Source organism: Ambystoma mexicanum, chromosome 9 (assembly GCF_040938575.1).
Source record: "Ambystoma mexicanum isolate Mex_15411 chromosome 9, UKY_AmexF1_1, whole genome shotgun sequence".
Lineage (NCBI taxonomy): Eukaryota > Metazoa > Chordata > Amphibia > Caudata > Ambystomatidae > Ambystoma > Ambystoma mexicanum.
The window spans coordinates 1,430,242,216-1,430,259,369 of record NC_090931.1 but is presented as its reverse complement, the minus strand read 5'-3'; the positions used below and the strand labels follow the sequence as shown (position 1 = coordinate 1,430,259,369).

Sequence of the window (17,154 nt, the reverse complement as noted above, 5' to 3'; positions counted from 1 at the left end):
CACCCCAAAATGCATTCACTCTAAAGGTTTTTGTTATAAAATACTCGAGATATGTGCATTCACTTTAACGGATTCGATATAAACACTGTATACCAGGGAGCCCCTTGTCAAGGGTTACAATTTCTTGAAGATAAATAATGCACTCTTGGACGACATGGAGTGGACCCCAGATTTTGCACGAGGCACGAGGTCGAACGCCCTAAAGGGGGCTTTTTCGAGAAGATTAAATAGATGGGACTGGTGAAATAATGATGACCATTTATCTAAACTACATGGTTATGCGGCCACTGCTCTGGTTACTCTTGTTCATAAGAAACCCCAGCCCCATCTAGTGCAATGCCCTCCTCCAGCAGTCCCTACTTTCGTCTCATGCTTCGGACCAATCAACTGCCCTTAGCTGCAATTTGTGGTGCCGTGTGGCAGATACCTCTGGAGGAAAGATCTTGCCGAATATGCAGGCTGTGTGGTAAAAGTGAGACCGCAAGACACGTGCTCACCGAATGCACAAAGTTAGCGACCTAGTATATGTAGATTTTAGGCAATTTGGTCCATGATTATGACTCAAATAGACTTCTGGAATTATTGCCTAAATACAGAATCTACCTCAACGCACATAGCACTTTTCCGCCTTCCAGTTCACATTATGGAATGCCTCAGATCTTACCAAGAATGCACTATTAGCAATTGATTACAATTCTGTTTGTATGGTTTTATTGGCAAGCATACTTATTAACTTTGTCGTTGAGATCCACCCTAAGGAATGCCTCCAATTTTACTAAGAACGTATTATTAATAATTCATTATTTTTCTGTGTGTAGGATTTTATCAGACAGTACACTGATTAATTGTTTTTATTCCTTTCTACTAAGTTTTTGTTAAACCCTTTTTCATGTTTGAACATTTGTGAAAGGTTTGTAATGAACTAAAACACAATAAATAAATAATAATATGAAAGCGCTTAATACCCATAGGTTTCTAAGCACAGACCCGGGGATCAAACCTGTGTTGCTCCGTGTCGTCTTGCTTCCAAGGTGAGCACGTTGTCCCTGACCTATCCTTCCGAGACAATAATAATAATTTCAGTATATAGGCTCTTCCAGTTGCACTTTTGATATTGTTTGTATGTGGCCACTGAGTTAACCGTCTAGGCGGCATTGACATTCTGACAACTGTGGCGTATCTCCGTAAATAAATCAGGTTCAGCACAAGATGGCAAATTGATGCATGAGGGCCCGCAGCAGAGGGTTATAGTGTTGGATAAGCGAATGCTAACCCAAGCTAGTGGTCTCCAGCTGAAGGCAAGTGCCTCTAATGTCCCACCAATGTGGGCAAAGGTCAACTGACAAGCACTACAGCCTAATGATAATTGTATTTGCTCTCCCTCTTGCTTCTCCACTCTTTGACTGCTTACTCTCTGTTCCCTCCTCCTCTCCCTTTCTCCCTTTTCCTATCTCCTCCCCTTACTTTCTTCTATGCCCTTACTCTATCAGAATTGTCCCTGTACCTAGTATGATAGCAATCTTGTCTGTCTCCTCTCCCCTCCTTGCCTGTCCCCCTCGCTCCAGCACTATCTGAAATGTCATCAGGCCTAGTATGATAGTCGCTTGTTTTGTTCCTCCCCTCCCTTTCTGCACCCCTCTCCCTCACCTTTTGTTTTTCTCCGGCTCTACCAGAAATGTCGTCAGGCCTAGTACGGTAGTCGCCTGTCTGTTTCCATTTCCTTCCCACTCTCCCCCTCCCTTCCTTATCTATGTCTTAGCTCTTGCACTATCTGAAATGTCGTCAGGTCGAGTACAATAGTTAATTTCACATCCTTACTGTTCATGGCCTGTAAGAATGCCACTGTATTTTCCGTTGTTGCCCTCCCTTGCCTTGAAGCGCTTTGAAACACATTGTGTATAGGCGCTATATAAATAAACTATCATATCACATCATAAGCACTCCAGCGCTATTGGAGCATTTGCAGAGAGAAAAAAGGGAGGCCTCACCTTGGGCTTCCTATGAGAGCTAGTCCATGCCTCCTTGCCAAGCATCCAGTGTGCTCACATCACAAAGGGAAGCTTGGAATGCAGGCTTTACAGGTACTTAGAGCCTCCATTCCAAGCTTGCTGATTGGCTAGAGAGCTGGAAACAGTGAGAAGAACAAAGCAGAAGCATGGAATGCAGGCTTCTACTGGATTCCACACATTCTGATTGACTGAAGAGAAGAAAACATGCTCGAATGGATCGCAACTCTAAAAGCAGACCCCCACTCCAGCCACAGCATGCAACATCTTGTCACGGGGGGACTTACCAACTTTGCTGACACTGTGCGTCTTGCCTAAACCAGTGGTCTGCTCTTTGACTGTCCATTTCTGGAAAAGCTGCTTGAACATGGCGGACTCAGCGCCATCATTCTGCACCTCCACACTGGTGGAAGGGGTGTAGTTCTTGGCCTTGATAAAATTCTGCCCAAAAAACAGAGTTGAAAGAAATAGTTCTATTAGAAGGGAACAGTAGAGGTAGAACCTAGAAATAGGTTGGACATCAGATAAGATGTTTCCTAACCACTGTTCATTTCTCCACCTATTCATACCATCCATCCATTTTACAATCCAACCATCCAACCAACCAACCAACCATCCATCCATCCATCCACCCTATTGTATTCTATTCTATTCTATAGAATATTTATATGAAAAAGACCTACAACAGAAACACACAGAGGTATAGGCATCATTTTAGAAAGGTTGGGGCGAATTTGCCATAACCGATGTGTCATGTAGGCACAAGAAAAGCTCACATAAGAGCCATCCATCCATCCGTCCGTCCGTCCGTCCGTCCGTCCAACCATCCATCCATCCATCCATCCATCCATCCACTAACCCATCCATCCATCCATCCATCCATCCATCCATCCATCCATCCATCCATCCATCCATCCATCCATCCAGGACCACCCCAGCCTGAACAGCTCAAAAGAAACAGCCTGTCTCAAGCTTTCTGTCATCTCAATGGCAAATGGACCAAGATAACGCTGGGCAACATGGATTCGACACCCAGACCAGTGCTTACTAGCTGGAGTCCAGCATGAAGTGGGATATAAATACACTATTTAATTCAATATACTTTTACCCATACGCCAACCTCTCTTTGATCCTATTCATCACTTTGTAGAGGTGGCCTCCACCCCCTTCACCACACCAAAACTCTTATCACTCACCAGTGCCCGGCTCATGGCCTGTTGCTTCTCCTCCTTCGTGGCATTGCTTCCCCGCCACACAAAGACTTTCTGGCCTCCCTGGTCCAGGATGTAGCAGTCCTGTGCAGAAAGGGAAGCAACAAAGTCAAAAGGATGAAAGGGAACGATTTAAGCTTTAAATATCGCAAGGCAGCCTGGGACAAGGTGCAGATTCTAGAAGCCGGACATTTAAAGGTACTTCATTCATTCCTAGAACAAGGCCAGAGCTCAGGACTTAAGGACCCAAGACCAGAGACAGTGCCTCTCTTAGGGTAATGCAACGTATTAGGGAAGGGCGGCATAAGTGATGGGGCGCACAGGCACAAGGGTAACAACAGAACTATAGACAAGATCATTATATGTGTAGGTGCCAGAGGCGCTTTACTCCCAAATGAAAACAAACACAGATGAATTAATGAAAACAAGGTATATGTTTTAATTCAATCCTCAATTAGTTTTGATGCAGGAATCCAATTTATAGAATCGATGCAAGTAGTCTGGATAGTGTAGCTTGATTCGAACTTAATTATGAAATCAATTAATCCTGATATTAATGTCCTCAATAGCTAATCCTCATTTGCAAATGTGGATCCTCAAATAGGAGTGCCCTTGGTATCATTAACTGAAAATATTAATTTGCCAATTGGTATCTTCAAATTTGTATTATTTATTTTTATGGGGTGTCCTCCACTGGAATTCTAAAATCTTAAATTGTAAGTCCTTGAAATAATCAAAATACTCAACTGAATAATTCTAAAAAAAATACCTCACCATCTGTTTCTCTACTCATCAGGTGATGTATATGTGTGCCTTTGAAATCCTGTTTGGTTCTAAGTCAATTCAAAGAATAGATGCCCATTGTCTTTGTAATGGAATATATATCTGGTTGTGTATCTGGAATTAGGGAGTGGAGGTAATGTTGCATAGACGTCTACTGGTAGTGCTGGAATTCAGTGCTTCTTTCCGTAAAGGTCGGTGAGACACTCTGTACCCTATGCAGCTTTGCCTCGAGACCTTGAGAGAAGAAGGCGAGGGCGGATGAGAAACCGAGGGTGACAGTGAGCGCAACCATGGCCTAAATGTGAGCTAGAGATGAGGGATTGACGCCGAGGGCAACAGTGAGAGGATCTGGGGGGCTGACAATGAGTGGAAGGTAGGATGTGATACCGAGGTTCCCCTTCTACCACCTTGATGGTCACCAGAGTTGGATCATGGACCCCGTCTTTGGCAAGTAAGCCTGGGCAGACATTTCTATCCATGACCTGAATTTCTAGCACGTGATAGAACTTTGTGAGATTCCAAACAGTGTTACTGAGTTCAAACCGGGTAGCAAATGTCTTTTTCGTAAATTTATTTGTGTCAAAAACCATTGAATTTCAGGCCAACATTTGGGACTTTTCCAGATCAAATTCCAGCTTTTTCTGTTTTTAACAATGCATGATAAAGTACCTACATTGCACTGAGCCTCCCTGGAAAACTAAGGAAATCTCCATAGTGCGAAGTTACATATTGGCAAGGACGTTTCCAATTGTTGTTTACTTTTTTCCTATGAAATTGGGCTTCAGACCCTTAATCAGAAAACACGCACTGGACCTCATTAGCAATCTGCGGGGAGGGCGAGCGAAGAATTAAGTATGCGCATGATAAAAACAATATTAACCATATACATAACTCCACTCCCCCCTGAGCACTTGGACAGCATGCGCTAATCACTCTGAAAGATGCCCGACTTAGTCAGCTCTAGTGTGCAAGCCGCAGCAGGGCTATCAGTCAATTACTGAGCAGACAAAAATACCGAACGCAAAAATGCCGAATTTCGAGGGGCACATTTCCTTGAAATTATATGTGGGGGGTTTAGGGTTAAACAAAGTACAAAGGGAATATGGAGCGGTTGCGGGGGGAGGAGAAGGATCTCTCCTGCATATAATTGTGGGGAAATGTTAAAAGAAATTCTGAATTTTTGCATTCACATCTTTTTTCTGAGTAATCACAAAGATCGGCCAAAGGTACACAGCCCACAAAGTTTTTTGGGGGTTAAGAAACCCAAACTTTCCATGTATTGATAGGATTTTTACCTCATGACTGAGCAAGTCCTGGGTCAAAGGTCGCACAGCCACCTCCTGCACCACAAGGTTCCCTTCGCTGTCTGTGACGCTGCGTGAGAGGAAGGGAAAAACAATGTGAAAAACTGTCAACATTTATTGAAAGCAACTCTTAAGAACTAAGACCCTGAAATCAAATAGATAATATAAGTCCAATACGTTTTACCCATGAGAAATGATAATATACAGAATAAGGTACCATCAATTTTACATTAAATATGCGATACAATTAGCTCTAAAATATGTTAAAAGGATATTGCAAGTTACTGATGAGTTCTGTCAACAAATAAAAGAACTGGGCCAAAGCCAGTTTGTGTTATAATGTCCCAGCTCTTATCATCTTTTTCCTCTGTTTCCTTTCTCTTTAATCGCTTTAAGTAAATATTGCTCGCAAAATGCTACCAATTTGAGTAAACACCCAGTTGATAAATCCACAATACTTGAGTTTGGCTAGCCCAATATACGCTCAGTTTGACAATCCAAATACACTCCTGCTTTTAAAATTGAATTGTACACCCGATTTACACAATTGCAGCATTGTATATCGAGAGATTGCAATGCTACTAAACTTCCATTTAGTAAAATCCAGTATACTCATACTTGGATATCCTGAGTATATTCCCAGCTTAATAACCTCAGTATACTTCCAGTTTTAAAATCCAAGTAAACACCAGGTTTGACCAATTACTCTATACTCCCAGTTAGAAAAACCCAGTATAGTCCAGGTTGACATTGCCAGCATGCACAGTTCCAGTACATCCACGACATTGACGTTCCCAGCATGCATAGTTTCAGCATATTCATAGTTTGACCGCCTTAGTGTAAATAAAGTATGTACATATCAGTATATACCCAGTTTTTCCTCACACTGTAAATACTACTTGACAATCCCAGTTGGATAACCCCAGTATTCACCCAGTTACAGAAGTCCCTGTGATCGCCCAGTTGGACATTCCCAGTTTTGACAATTCTAGTTTCGGGATTATAATCTCCCAATGTAACTATGCCAGTATAATCCCAGTTTGTCCAACCGTGGTATAGTCCCAGTTCGACCATCCTAATATAGTGCCCATGTGGCAATCCTGGTAAACACACAGTTTGAAAAACACGATATATTGTCATTTTACACAAATCCACTACATTCTCAGTTTGACAACCGCAGTACAAACCTAAATAGAAAAAAACAGTATATAGTCAGTTTGCACAATCCACGTATATTTCAAAGATACATGTGTTTTGTATCGTCCTTGTATATTCTGTGTTGACAGTGCCAATAGATTCCCAGTTTGGCAATCCCAGTATTTTTCAATTTACCAGAATATCCCAGTAGGCACAATTCCAGTATACATTTTATATTGTCAATATGTTTTTTTTGCAATTCCAACATGCTCATAGTTCACTGGTGAACAATAGTGGTACAATCCCAGAGTGCTATTTCACAAAACCAAAACAATCCCAATGTACTGTTGGACAATTCCAGTAGAGTTCCAGTTTACTATAACACAATTGCACTACAAACACAGTTTGCAAAATCCCACTACATTTCCGTTGATCACGTTCCACTTAACTCTGAGTTTGACGATGCAACTATACTTTCAGTCTGCCAATCTAGGCATACGCCCAATTTTCAAATTCCCCACCCACCAGCTGAATTGCAGTATTTTCCTATTTTACGCAATACCAGAGTATTTCTAGATTGACAATCCCAGTGTACTCACAGTTTACACTACTCATGTACATTCCTAATTTGCCAATTGCAATACCCTCACAAGAAGCTTGCTATATTTCTGGTTGAACAAAGACAGTATATTCTATTTTATGCAGTCAAAGTGTATTCCAAGTTTGCACAAAATGAGCAGACCCTTTTTACACAATCACTGTACATTCACCATTTTAGAACCCGGTTAGCAAAATTACATGATACGCATATGAAATTCCCGTTGACTCCCAGTTCACAGATTTTGGGGTATTTTTGAATCCGCACAATCCCAGCAAATATCCAGATAGACACAAAACAGTATATTCCTAGTTTGCAGTATGGATTTATATTCCCAGTCTGACAATCCCAAAATACTGCTAGCTTTCAAAATGTCATTATGCTCCTAGGTTGATAATCTCAGTTTGCACAATCCAAGACTACTCCCAGTTGTACACTAACAATATATTTCCATTTTGTACAACACCAGTATATTTCTAGTTAGACAGTTTCCCTACATTCCCAGTTTGGCAATTGCAGTATGTTTACTGTTTGCCCGATCCCAGCATACACCCAGTTTGCATTTTCCCACTACATACACACAGTTTTACAATCCAATTTGCTGAATCTCTGTCTAACACCAATTTACTGTTACACATTTGCATTACCCTCCCATTTGGCAAAACACAGGTATTTGCCCAGTCTAGACAATACCACTAAACTCCGAAGATTTCTAATCCCGGCATCCTACCAGTTTTACTATCCTAACCCATGCATGAGTGTGTGTAATCCTGGCCACCAAGTATATTCCCAACCTATATAGCAGATTGCCAGTTTGAAAGTCCTAGTCTATTCCCACATTTCACAGTCCCAGTTTGCACAATTCCTGTACCCACCAAACAGCCGCAGTATATTACCAGGGTATTCAGTGTTAATAATGAAAAATAAATAACAACAAACATTTTCAGTGACACCTAAATAACGACAAAAAAATATTTAGTTAAATTATATATGGGGGCTGGGGTAGTTGGGGGGAGGGTAAACAAGCTGTAGAAACAGGGGATTTGGGGGGACCCCCAAAATAACAAAGAGAAAAAGAAATCGACTCTTTTCGTTATTAAGTGTCACTGAAAATGTATGTCGTTATTTTGGTTTTCGTTATAAACACATGGAACCATTACCAGTTGTTGCCAGTATAGTTGACATTTTAGAATCATAATATTTTAACATTTTGTTTAGTATTCTATTATATAGAAAGTCATTCTACTGCCAGATTACATTACGCAATTATATTTTACTCCAAATATACTGTCACGCACGACACAATGGTGCATAATTCCAGTATACTTCCATCTCACTGCTACACAATTCAAGTATTTGTATTTTTCTTTTCTATTTTATTTGAGTTTTATAAAGCGCTTTACACCAAAGCGCTGTGCATAGAATCAAGCGGTACAATAAATGAGAAATAACAGCAAAAAGTAGGGTGCCATTTTAAGAGTCACCGAACAAAGAGAGCACTGTGGTGGAGCGAAGGGACAGGGGAAGAGCGTTCCAATACAGAGGGGGCCAACAAAGAAAAATAACAAAAACGTGATTGCGCGCAGGGGGGACGAAGGGAGACAAGGTGAAATTGAGAGCAAGAACGAAGTGTGCGAGTGTGGGTGTATAATGAAACCAGAGAAGAGAGATAATCTGGCACGAGGCCATAGAGAGATTTAGAAACTAGACATAAGAAGTTAAATTTGAGAAGGGACTGGAAAGAAAGACAGCTAAGAGTAGAACGTGAAGAAGAAATAGAGTCACGAGGGGCTAGAAGAAAAAGTAAGTGACTAGCAGCATTGAAAATAGATTTAAGAGGTTCAAAACGGGTAAGAGGAAGGACAAAAAGGGCAGCGGAACAGTAAAGAAGGCGAGTTAAGATTAACGAAGATATCAAGAGCTTGGTGGCATCGAAGGTTAGGAATAGACAAGCTTTACGGATATTATATAGATGAAAACGACAAGCATGTGCAGATAGAGAAATGTGGTGCTTAAAGGACAGCTCCGATTCGAAATAAAGTCCTAGGTTATGAGCTGTAAGAGAAATAGATGATTGGGAAGGAGGAAATGAAACAAAGGAAGGAGAGAGAGGATATGGAATCGTATTAGCAGGGAGGAAATGTACCTCAGTTTTGGCTGCGTTAAGAGCCAGAAAATGAGCCGACATCTAAGATTGGATGGCCAGGAGACCTGTGGAAAGTTTAGTGTGAATAACAGTAGAGCATGAAGAAAGAAAAAGAAAGGGATGGGTGTCAACAGCATAGAAGTGATGGGAGATACCAGAAGAGGAAATAACTCCAGCCAAGGGGGAAGTATAGTGAGAGGAAAGGAAGGGGCCAAGGACTGAGCCTTGAGGGGCACTGTGAATAAGTCGGAGCGTATCAGAGGAAGCCCCCAACCAAGAAACTAGAATGTCCGTTGGGATAGGTATGATTTAAACCAGGAAAGAACCGACCCGGTGAAACCAAAGGAAGAAAGGGAAGCTAGCCGAAGAGAGTGGTCAACTGTGTCGAAAGCAGCAGATAAATCGAGAAGAAGAAGAGATGAGTGTTTAGAGTAACAAGCAGACAGAAGAGAATCTAGAACAGAATGAAGGGCAGTTTCAGTAGAATGAATAGGTCGAAATCCTGACTGAAAGTGAGGAAGAATAGCGTTGTCAGAAACAAAACTAGAAAGTTGAGAATAAACAATGCGTGCAAGTATTTTAGAAAGATAAGGCAATAAAGAAATAGGGAAAATATTAGAGGTCAAAGAAGGGTCTGCAGAAGGTTTCTTCAAAATGGGAATGACTGAGGCATGCTTAAATGAGGATGAAAGGTAGTGGATTGAAAACAGATATTAAAGAAAGAAGTAAGATAAGCAACAAGAGAGGAATAGATTTTAGGAATAAGTGCTGAGGGTATAGGATCAGAAGGGGAGGAAATAGGATGGGCTCGGATGAACAGAAGAGACGTCTCCTCTTTGGTAATTAAAGTGAAACAGGAAATAGTTTCTTTAGTGACTGAGGTAGGAGGCCTCGAAAGTAGCAGGGGAGCAGAGGACTCAACTGAGCGAAGAGAGGCCACCTTTGAAGAAAGGAATAGTGCAAAATCAGTAGCTCATAGCGTAGAATTGATAGAGTGATCAGGAGTAGGGGGAGAGAGAAGGCGAGAGAGAGTTTGGAAAAGATGCCTAGGATGAGTTGATTGAGTAAAAAGCAGAGAAGAAAAGTAGGAACGTTTAGCAGTAATAAGGGAATCATCATAAAGAGCATGGTAAGAGAAGTATGAATCATAATTCCCTTCAGCCTTAGACTTGAGCGAGCACCACTCAATGTGATGGAGAGAACGACGCAATGCGCAAAGATGAGAGGAAAACCAAGGTTGCAGAGGTTTACGGGAGGGTTGAAAAGCAGAAGCCAGATAAAGACTGTCAAGTGAGGAAGAAAGAGAAGAGAAAAGAGTAGACGCAGCATCATCGGCAGTCAGAATGGCAAAAGATGAATGAGAAGGAAGAACAGAAGTACAAGAAGAAATAAAGAGAGGGGTATTTAAATTGTGCAAGTCGCGTTGAAGATAAGAAGAAGAAGCAGGAGATGGAACAACAATAATGGGGGACGTTGGGAAGATTGAGACACAAAGGAGATAGTGATCGGAGAAGTAGACCAGCAGTCAAGAGACAGAGGAGGTAGACAGGGGAAAGGTAAAGATGAGATCTTAGTAGGAGCCAGATATATGAGACATGGGGTAAGAAGAGGAGTACGAAAGTAGGAGTGCGGTATTGAGAGCAAGGGGATAGTAGAGTGAGTAGAAAAGAGATTAAAGTCTCCTAAAAGTATAAATAAAGGGGGCAATTGAAGGAAGAATTGAGGAAAGAAGAGTGTCAATGTCCTCACAAAATGAACCAATTGGACCGGGCAGGCGGTAGATAAGTCAAAATGAAATTGGATAGGGCTTAGAGAAGACAGTATATGGAAATTCCAGCGAGGTAAAGGACGGCAAGGCAAGGGTAGAAGGAGCAAGTAAAAATGAGAATGAAAGAGGTTTCCACTACCGCCCCCATAAGCAGCGATGTGGGGGTATGCCCAAATGAAGTAAGAGAGGTAGAGATGGAAGAGGGGACAGTAGTATTGAAGGAAGGAATCCAGGTCTCGGTAATGCAAAGTAAGTGTAGATTTTCCAGTAAAGAAGATGATGTATTGCATAAAGATCTAGCATTCCACAGACCCAGATTAATGACCGTGCAAAGGGGATAGGTGAGATCAGCATAGTTCCAAGGAGGGGAGCCTAGGAGTTAAACCTGAGAATGTGCAGGTGGCGTAGATATGATATGATGTGGCATTTATAACACGCCTGCACACAAGTGTTATTTCTGTACAGGCGTGTTCCCCCTCATAGTGCCAAGATGAGGGGAAAAACAAATATTGTAGGAAGGAGCAATAGTGACCTAGCACAAGAGTGGTGGTGAACATAAAATAACCAGCAATTGCGAGTGCTGGATGTGCATGTGCTTGGAATGGAAGTGAAGGTGAAGCCACCAGACGCTGCATTGGTGCGTGCGAACCACAGCTGTGTCGTTGGGTGAAAATGGCAGTGATGAGCCGCGTCTTTCCACGGACAGCAGTAGACAGCGAGGTCTGACTTTCCCTGACTTCGCCTTGGCTTCACCCAGGCCAGATGTAATAAGGCAGTCAGAGCCGGGTGAGTCTGAGGCTGGAGGAGTGGCCTCCAGCATTACCTAGCAACGGGAACGCCAGTGTTCACACCAGAGGAGTGGGCAGGCAAATCATATCGAAGGCTGTACTCCAATACAGCAGCTGGTAGACAAGATGCTGCTCACGACCTCAGAACGGGACTGAGGGAATATCCGGCTACCCTTCAGTCTCCTTCAAAACAATGGTAGATAACACAGGCCATGGATCCCGCAGACAGCGAGGTCTGACTTTCCTTGACTTCGCCTGGGTTTTGCACAGGTGGGATTTAATGAGGCAGTCAGACCCGGGTGAGTCTGAGGCTGGAGGAGTGACCTAGAGTGTTGCCTAGCAACAGGAACGCTGGTGTTCGCACCGGAGGAGCGGGTGGGCAAAACAAATCAAGGGCTGTACTCCAGTATATTCCCAATTTGAAAGATGGCAGGTTAATTCCAGTATACATAAGCCACTGTACTTCTAGTATGAAAATCCCAGCCTACAGCTAATTTGTACAATCGCAGTCTCGTCCAAGTTTGACAACTCCAATATACTCACAGTTTGACAACCTCAGTTAATTGTGTGGAAAACCCCCAAATCAATCACAAGTTTCATATGTAGCAAACTGCAGCTAGAGCAACGCTTTGTGTACAGCTCAAATTGAAACGGAAAAGAAATTGCGATGTCTCATAGAACATAATGTCAGGCAATGAGACGAGGGATGGCACTCATCGGATTGTGACATGGTTTTCCACCTAGCCAGGACAAAAAAGTGCCTACAATGATGCTATGCTGCTGGTACTTAAAGGCCTAAAAAATTGCATTTGCCTTGTCCTGAAGAAGACCTCTTAAGCCCAAAAGTGTATGCCAAAAGAACGTGCCGACACCGTACAATTATTCCATAAGCCTCGTACATTGTGAAAATTCCTTTGCAGCAGCACGTACAACCATGACTGCACTTAAATCACATACATTTGTTATTTGACATGATGCTTGCTATATGTTTGGTTTTTAATGTATTACTCAGTTTAATAGTCTGTTTTCAAATTTTTCAACCATTCCCTATATGCAGACATGCACTCACAGAACATTATCAGTAACTTATGGTTTTTACAGGTAATAATTTGGCATCTGTTCTATAGCTTAACTCACTGAAAATCAAGAGCATCATCATACATGTCCTTGTTGCATATACTACCCCAAGAAAAATAAATCCTATGACAAATCATCCATATATCAATGCTTATGGAATATGGGGGACTGGATTAAGGAGCACAAAATTGGACTCCTCCACCAGAGAAAACAGGATTGCCTCAGAGTTGTGAGGGGGTTCAAAATCTTAGAGTGAATGACGTCCCAAAATGACCTATTTTGTACGAACCCGCCTCCCGTCAAACATGACTTACTGGTAGAGCTTGAGCGATGTCTTCAACTTCTGATCCACAATTTCATCAGGGATGGGGGGCTTGATTTCCCGCCTCTCACCCAGAACATGCTTCAGGAGTGACATTAGCTCTGCCGAGGCGGCTTCGTCTTCGCCATCCACCACGCCAATTTGAGCCCGGCCTCCGCGCTCCCGATCCCTGATATCCTTGGCCAGGTTCATGCCCTGTGCATTGGTGAAAAAGACATTTAACAGTGCTGATATTTCTGAAAGCTCTGGTACCCCCAACAATCGGATGGCAAAGGTACTTGAGAATTGCTAAATCTGGAGTTTACACAAACCATGTGATTTTTCTTAGCCATCCCTTTGGCAGTGGTTGTAAAATATAATATTTTGGCCTCTATGACAAGGGCACATATTTATTGAAGATTTTTTTATTAAATTCCCGAGCCTGTAAATTATTCAGTTAAAAGTGTGCATCATAACATATCTTGTGTTTAATTTAGTCACCATTATAAGCAGGAGGGCTGGGTCAGATTGCAACAATGCTTGTTGTGTATTGTGGATAAATTGCTCCATGCGGAAGACACAGCCAGGCGAAACCGGTTGGCCATCTTATAGCGCTAGAGTGTAATATTATGTGGATAAATTGCTCCATGCGGAAGACACAGCCACGCGAAACCGGTTGGCCATCTTATAGCGCTAGAGTGTAATATTATGTGGATAAATTGCTCCATGCGGAAGACACAGCCACGCGAAACCGGTTGGCCATCTTATAGCGCTAGAGTGTAATATTATGTGGATAAATTGCTCCATGCGGAAGACACAGCCAGGCGAAACCGGTTGGCCATCTTATAGCGCTAGAGTGTAATATTATGTGGATAAATTGCTCCATGCGGAAGACACAGCCACGCGAAACCGGTTGGCCATCTTATACCGCTAGAGTGTAATATTATGTGGATAAATTGCTCCATGCGGAAGACACAGCCAGGCGAAACCGGTTGGCCATCTTATAGCGCTAGAGTGTAATATTATGTGGATAAATTGCTACATGCGGAAGACACAGCCACACGAAACCGGTTGGCCATTTTATAGCGCTAGAGTGTAATATTATTTGTGGACAATCAATAGTGTGAGTTGAGAGTAACATCTTTTGTGTACATTCTAATAAGACAATATTACTATTATATTTTAATTTTATGCTTTGAGATTCATTGTAGAATAAGAAAATGTGTCCATGTTCATAATTTTTGTAATTAACGTCATATGTATTTTGTTTGCTTTTCTATATATTTTTTAAAAGTGGAAATGAGGTAACAGATATTTTAAGGTTTATCTTGTAATGAAAAATCTTTTTCTATCTTTCTTTTCTATTTTTTTATTTTTACAAAAAAGGAAATTGATGCACACTACAGAGAGATCAAGTGAAATGTAGAGAGATAAATAAAGGTATGATACATGATTTATTCCTGAGGAACTAGAGTCTGTGTTGATATCTTTGTGCCACTTATTTTCTATGGGTAATGGGAAGACCTTTTAATGGAATTTAATCTGGAAACATATCTTATGTAAACATTTCATCCCACACATGAAAGAACCGTTCAGCATTCAAAGACACAATCAGCTACATTGTGAGGGTAAATTTAACAGAGCGGCTGCTTATGCTTAGGTAGACAAAGGGCACAGGAATCTGGGTGATTCTTATCCTCTGTGACATGTTATCCCCGAATCTGAAAACAAGCAGTAGTGACCCCACATTGATGTACCCGGTGGATGGAATCCCTTTGGATTCCACTGGTGGCTGGAATCCCTTTGGATTCCACTGGTGGCTGGAATCCCTTTGGAATCCCTGGTGGCTGGAATCCCATTGGATTCCATCTGTTTTTTACGGTTATTACACAAGCAGAATCTGAAAGGATTCATGCTACACCACCCGCATAAACATTAGGTGCAGGTGGAAATTCACAGAGCTGTGCCAAGTGATGCAGCGAACGATATGCTCCGTTCGCCAGTTCTGTGCATTAAATACAACGAAAATGGAGTGGAAGGTGCATTTTTATAGGGACTCTGTAACTTGACGCCTCAAATAAGGCTTATGCGTTTTATTTACTTGGCTGCTATTTAAAATGATCTACCTAAAAAAGGAAATCCTCCTGCAGAATGCATCAAGGCAAATCCTTTAATTGGGTATTTCAGTCTAAGTAGGCTGCTATCTTTCATAGATGCATCGGTCGAGACATATACAGACAGATCCTACGCGCCACAGTAGATAAGAGATATGGGGTCTCATTACAAGTACAGGGTATTTCTGGAGGAAATACCACCAATCTCGAAAACAGTAACCGCCACTCTGTTTGAGGGAAAATCACTGTGAGTGGTGAAGTGGTGGTGTTAATCACCATTATGGAGTTCTATATGACTCTTTAAGGTTTTGGAAAAATTATTACTGAGGGTAATTTTGGCTGGGGTAATTCTCTGTTTATTGGAAGCAAAACCTCTAGTAAAAAGCTGGAGGTTTTTCCTAAACATCACCTCCAGACTTATGGCTGTGCGGTAAAAGTAGCAATTTTCTCCCTGCACTGGCGTATCCATAACGAGGCCCCTGGTCTAGTGGCTAAACTGGCGGCTGTTAAACCACTGGACATCCTAATCCTGGCTGATCTGTTTCTGCACTCTTAGCAGATCACTGGAGCTTCCAATGCACCATTTCTCTCATCTGCCAAAACTGAGAGCACTGCATATAAAACAGGGGATTTGCAGATGGAAGGAGAGGAGTTTATAAAAAAGCAGAGCAGTTTATCAAAACGGGGAGGCCTCCAAGTCAACAAACTGTCACCCTTTACAAACACAGATAAAGCTCTGAATTGGCTGAGGTCAAGTTATCTGCAAAGCCATCTGGCTCTCCAAGGTGCAGCAGGTTTGTTTTATGGGTGTAACTCCTCCTACCCAGGACCCATGGATATAAACTTGAGTCCCAAGGGGAGGAGATGGTACCTCATGCTTGACACCTGTCCCTTTCTAGAATTCTCTCATTTCTGAAATCTTTTCTGAACATCCCAAGTATTTCTCGATTCATAGGACGATTCAGGGTTGCCCAGTTTCAGGCCTCGAGGGTCGGATCCATGTTGGGTTTTCAGAATACCCCTCATTAATATTCACAAGATAAATTTGCATACAATGATTCTAAATGTGTGCACATTTTCCCTCATGAATAATTAATGTGGGATATCCTGAAAACCTGTCAGGATCCCAGTCCGCGGGGCCTGCGGTTGGACAAGGTGCATGCATTAGACCGACATCACCTACATAGAAAATATATCCTCAGAGCCAAGACACGCATGCATGTTTGGTGTAGGCGTTTTTGTGATATATAAACAGCTGATGCACATGTATTTCTTGTCTGGAGGCTCCAGTCAGTGAGGAATTTCATTTTCTCCTGAAATCCTGCATCTGGACTGATTTTTCCCCCAGGAATGACGCTCCTTTGTGAGCACCCTTCACCATTGATTCGTTTACCCCTAGCCCTGAAGAAGCGCTTACGTATGATGTGGAACCCATGTTGACGAATTATTCACAACAATTACGTTATATAAGTAAGGATTCATCAACTAGCAATGATTATTAGCAAAAAGGATGGTGGATTATTTCTAAAATCACTTTTTGTAGATAACTGCCTAAAGAAAATCACTCTAACATGCACCAATACAAAATCGTGTGGAAAATTCACAGAGACCCTGGGAAGGCATTTAATGGTGGTAGGGTTTACGGTGCTGACCCTTTACAAGTGCGGAATATGTCTAACCATTCATACAGTGTGTAATCTAGAAAATGGAATGGAAACCAACAATCCCCCACCAGTCAGACTCCCAATTACTCTACATATCACCCTGCCAATCATCCCACCAACCAACTTGCCAAGCACCCTGCTTAACAGCCTACTATTCTGATTAACTTGCCCATCACACTGCCAGTTAACCCACCATTCATCCTTATTATCAGCTTGCCAATTACTGTACCAGTCAGCTTGACAGTCACCCTACTTAT

The 17,154-nt window shown here is 42.1% G+C and overlaps 1 protein-coding gene across 3 annotated transcripts in view; it reads right to left on the bottom strand.

The window, feature by feature from the left end:
- Positions 1 to 17,154, bottom strand: part of VIL1 (villin 1) — a 426,415-nt gene that overhangs the window by 161,451 nt on the left and 247,810 nt on the right. For all 3 annotated transcript variants that reach the window (XM_069616842.1, XM_069616840.1, XM_069616841.1), the window contains exons 7-10: positions 13,133 to 13,335; positions 5,296 to 5,374; positions 3,203 to 3,301; positions 2,294 to 2,447 (exon numbers count right to left, since the gene is read on the bottom strand). In XM_069616842.1, coding sequence (XP_069472943.1) covers positions 2,294 to 2,447; positions 3,203 to 3,301; positions 5,296 to 5,374; positions 13,133 to 13,335 — 535 coding nt within the window. The remainder of the gene's footprint in view (positions 1 to 2,293; positions 2,448 to 3,202; positions 3,302 to 5,295; positions 5,375 to 13,132; positions 13,336 to 17,154) is intronic.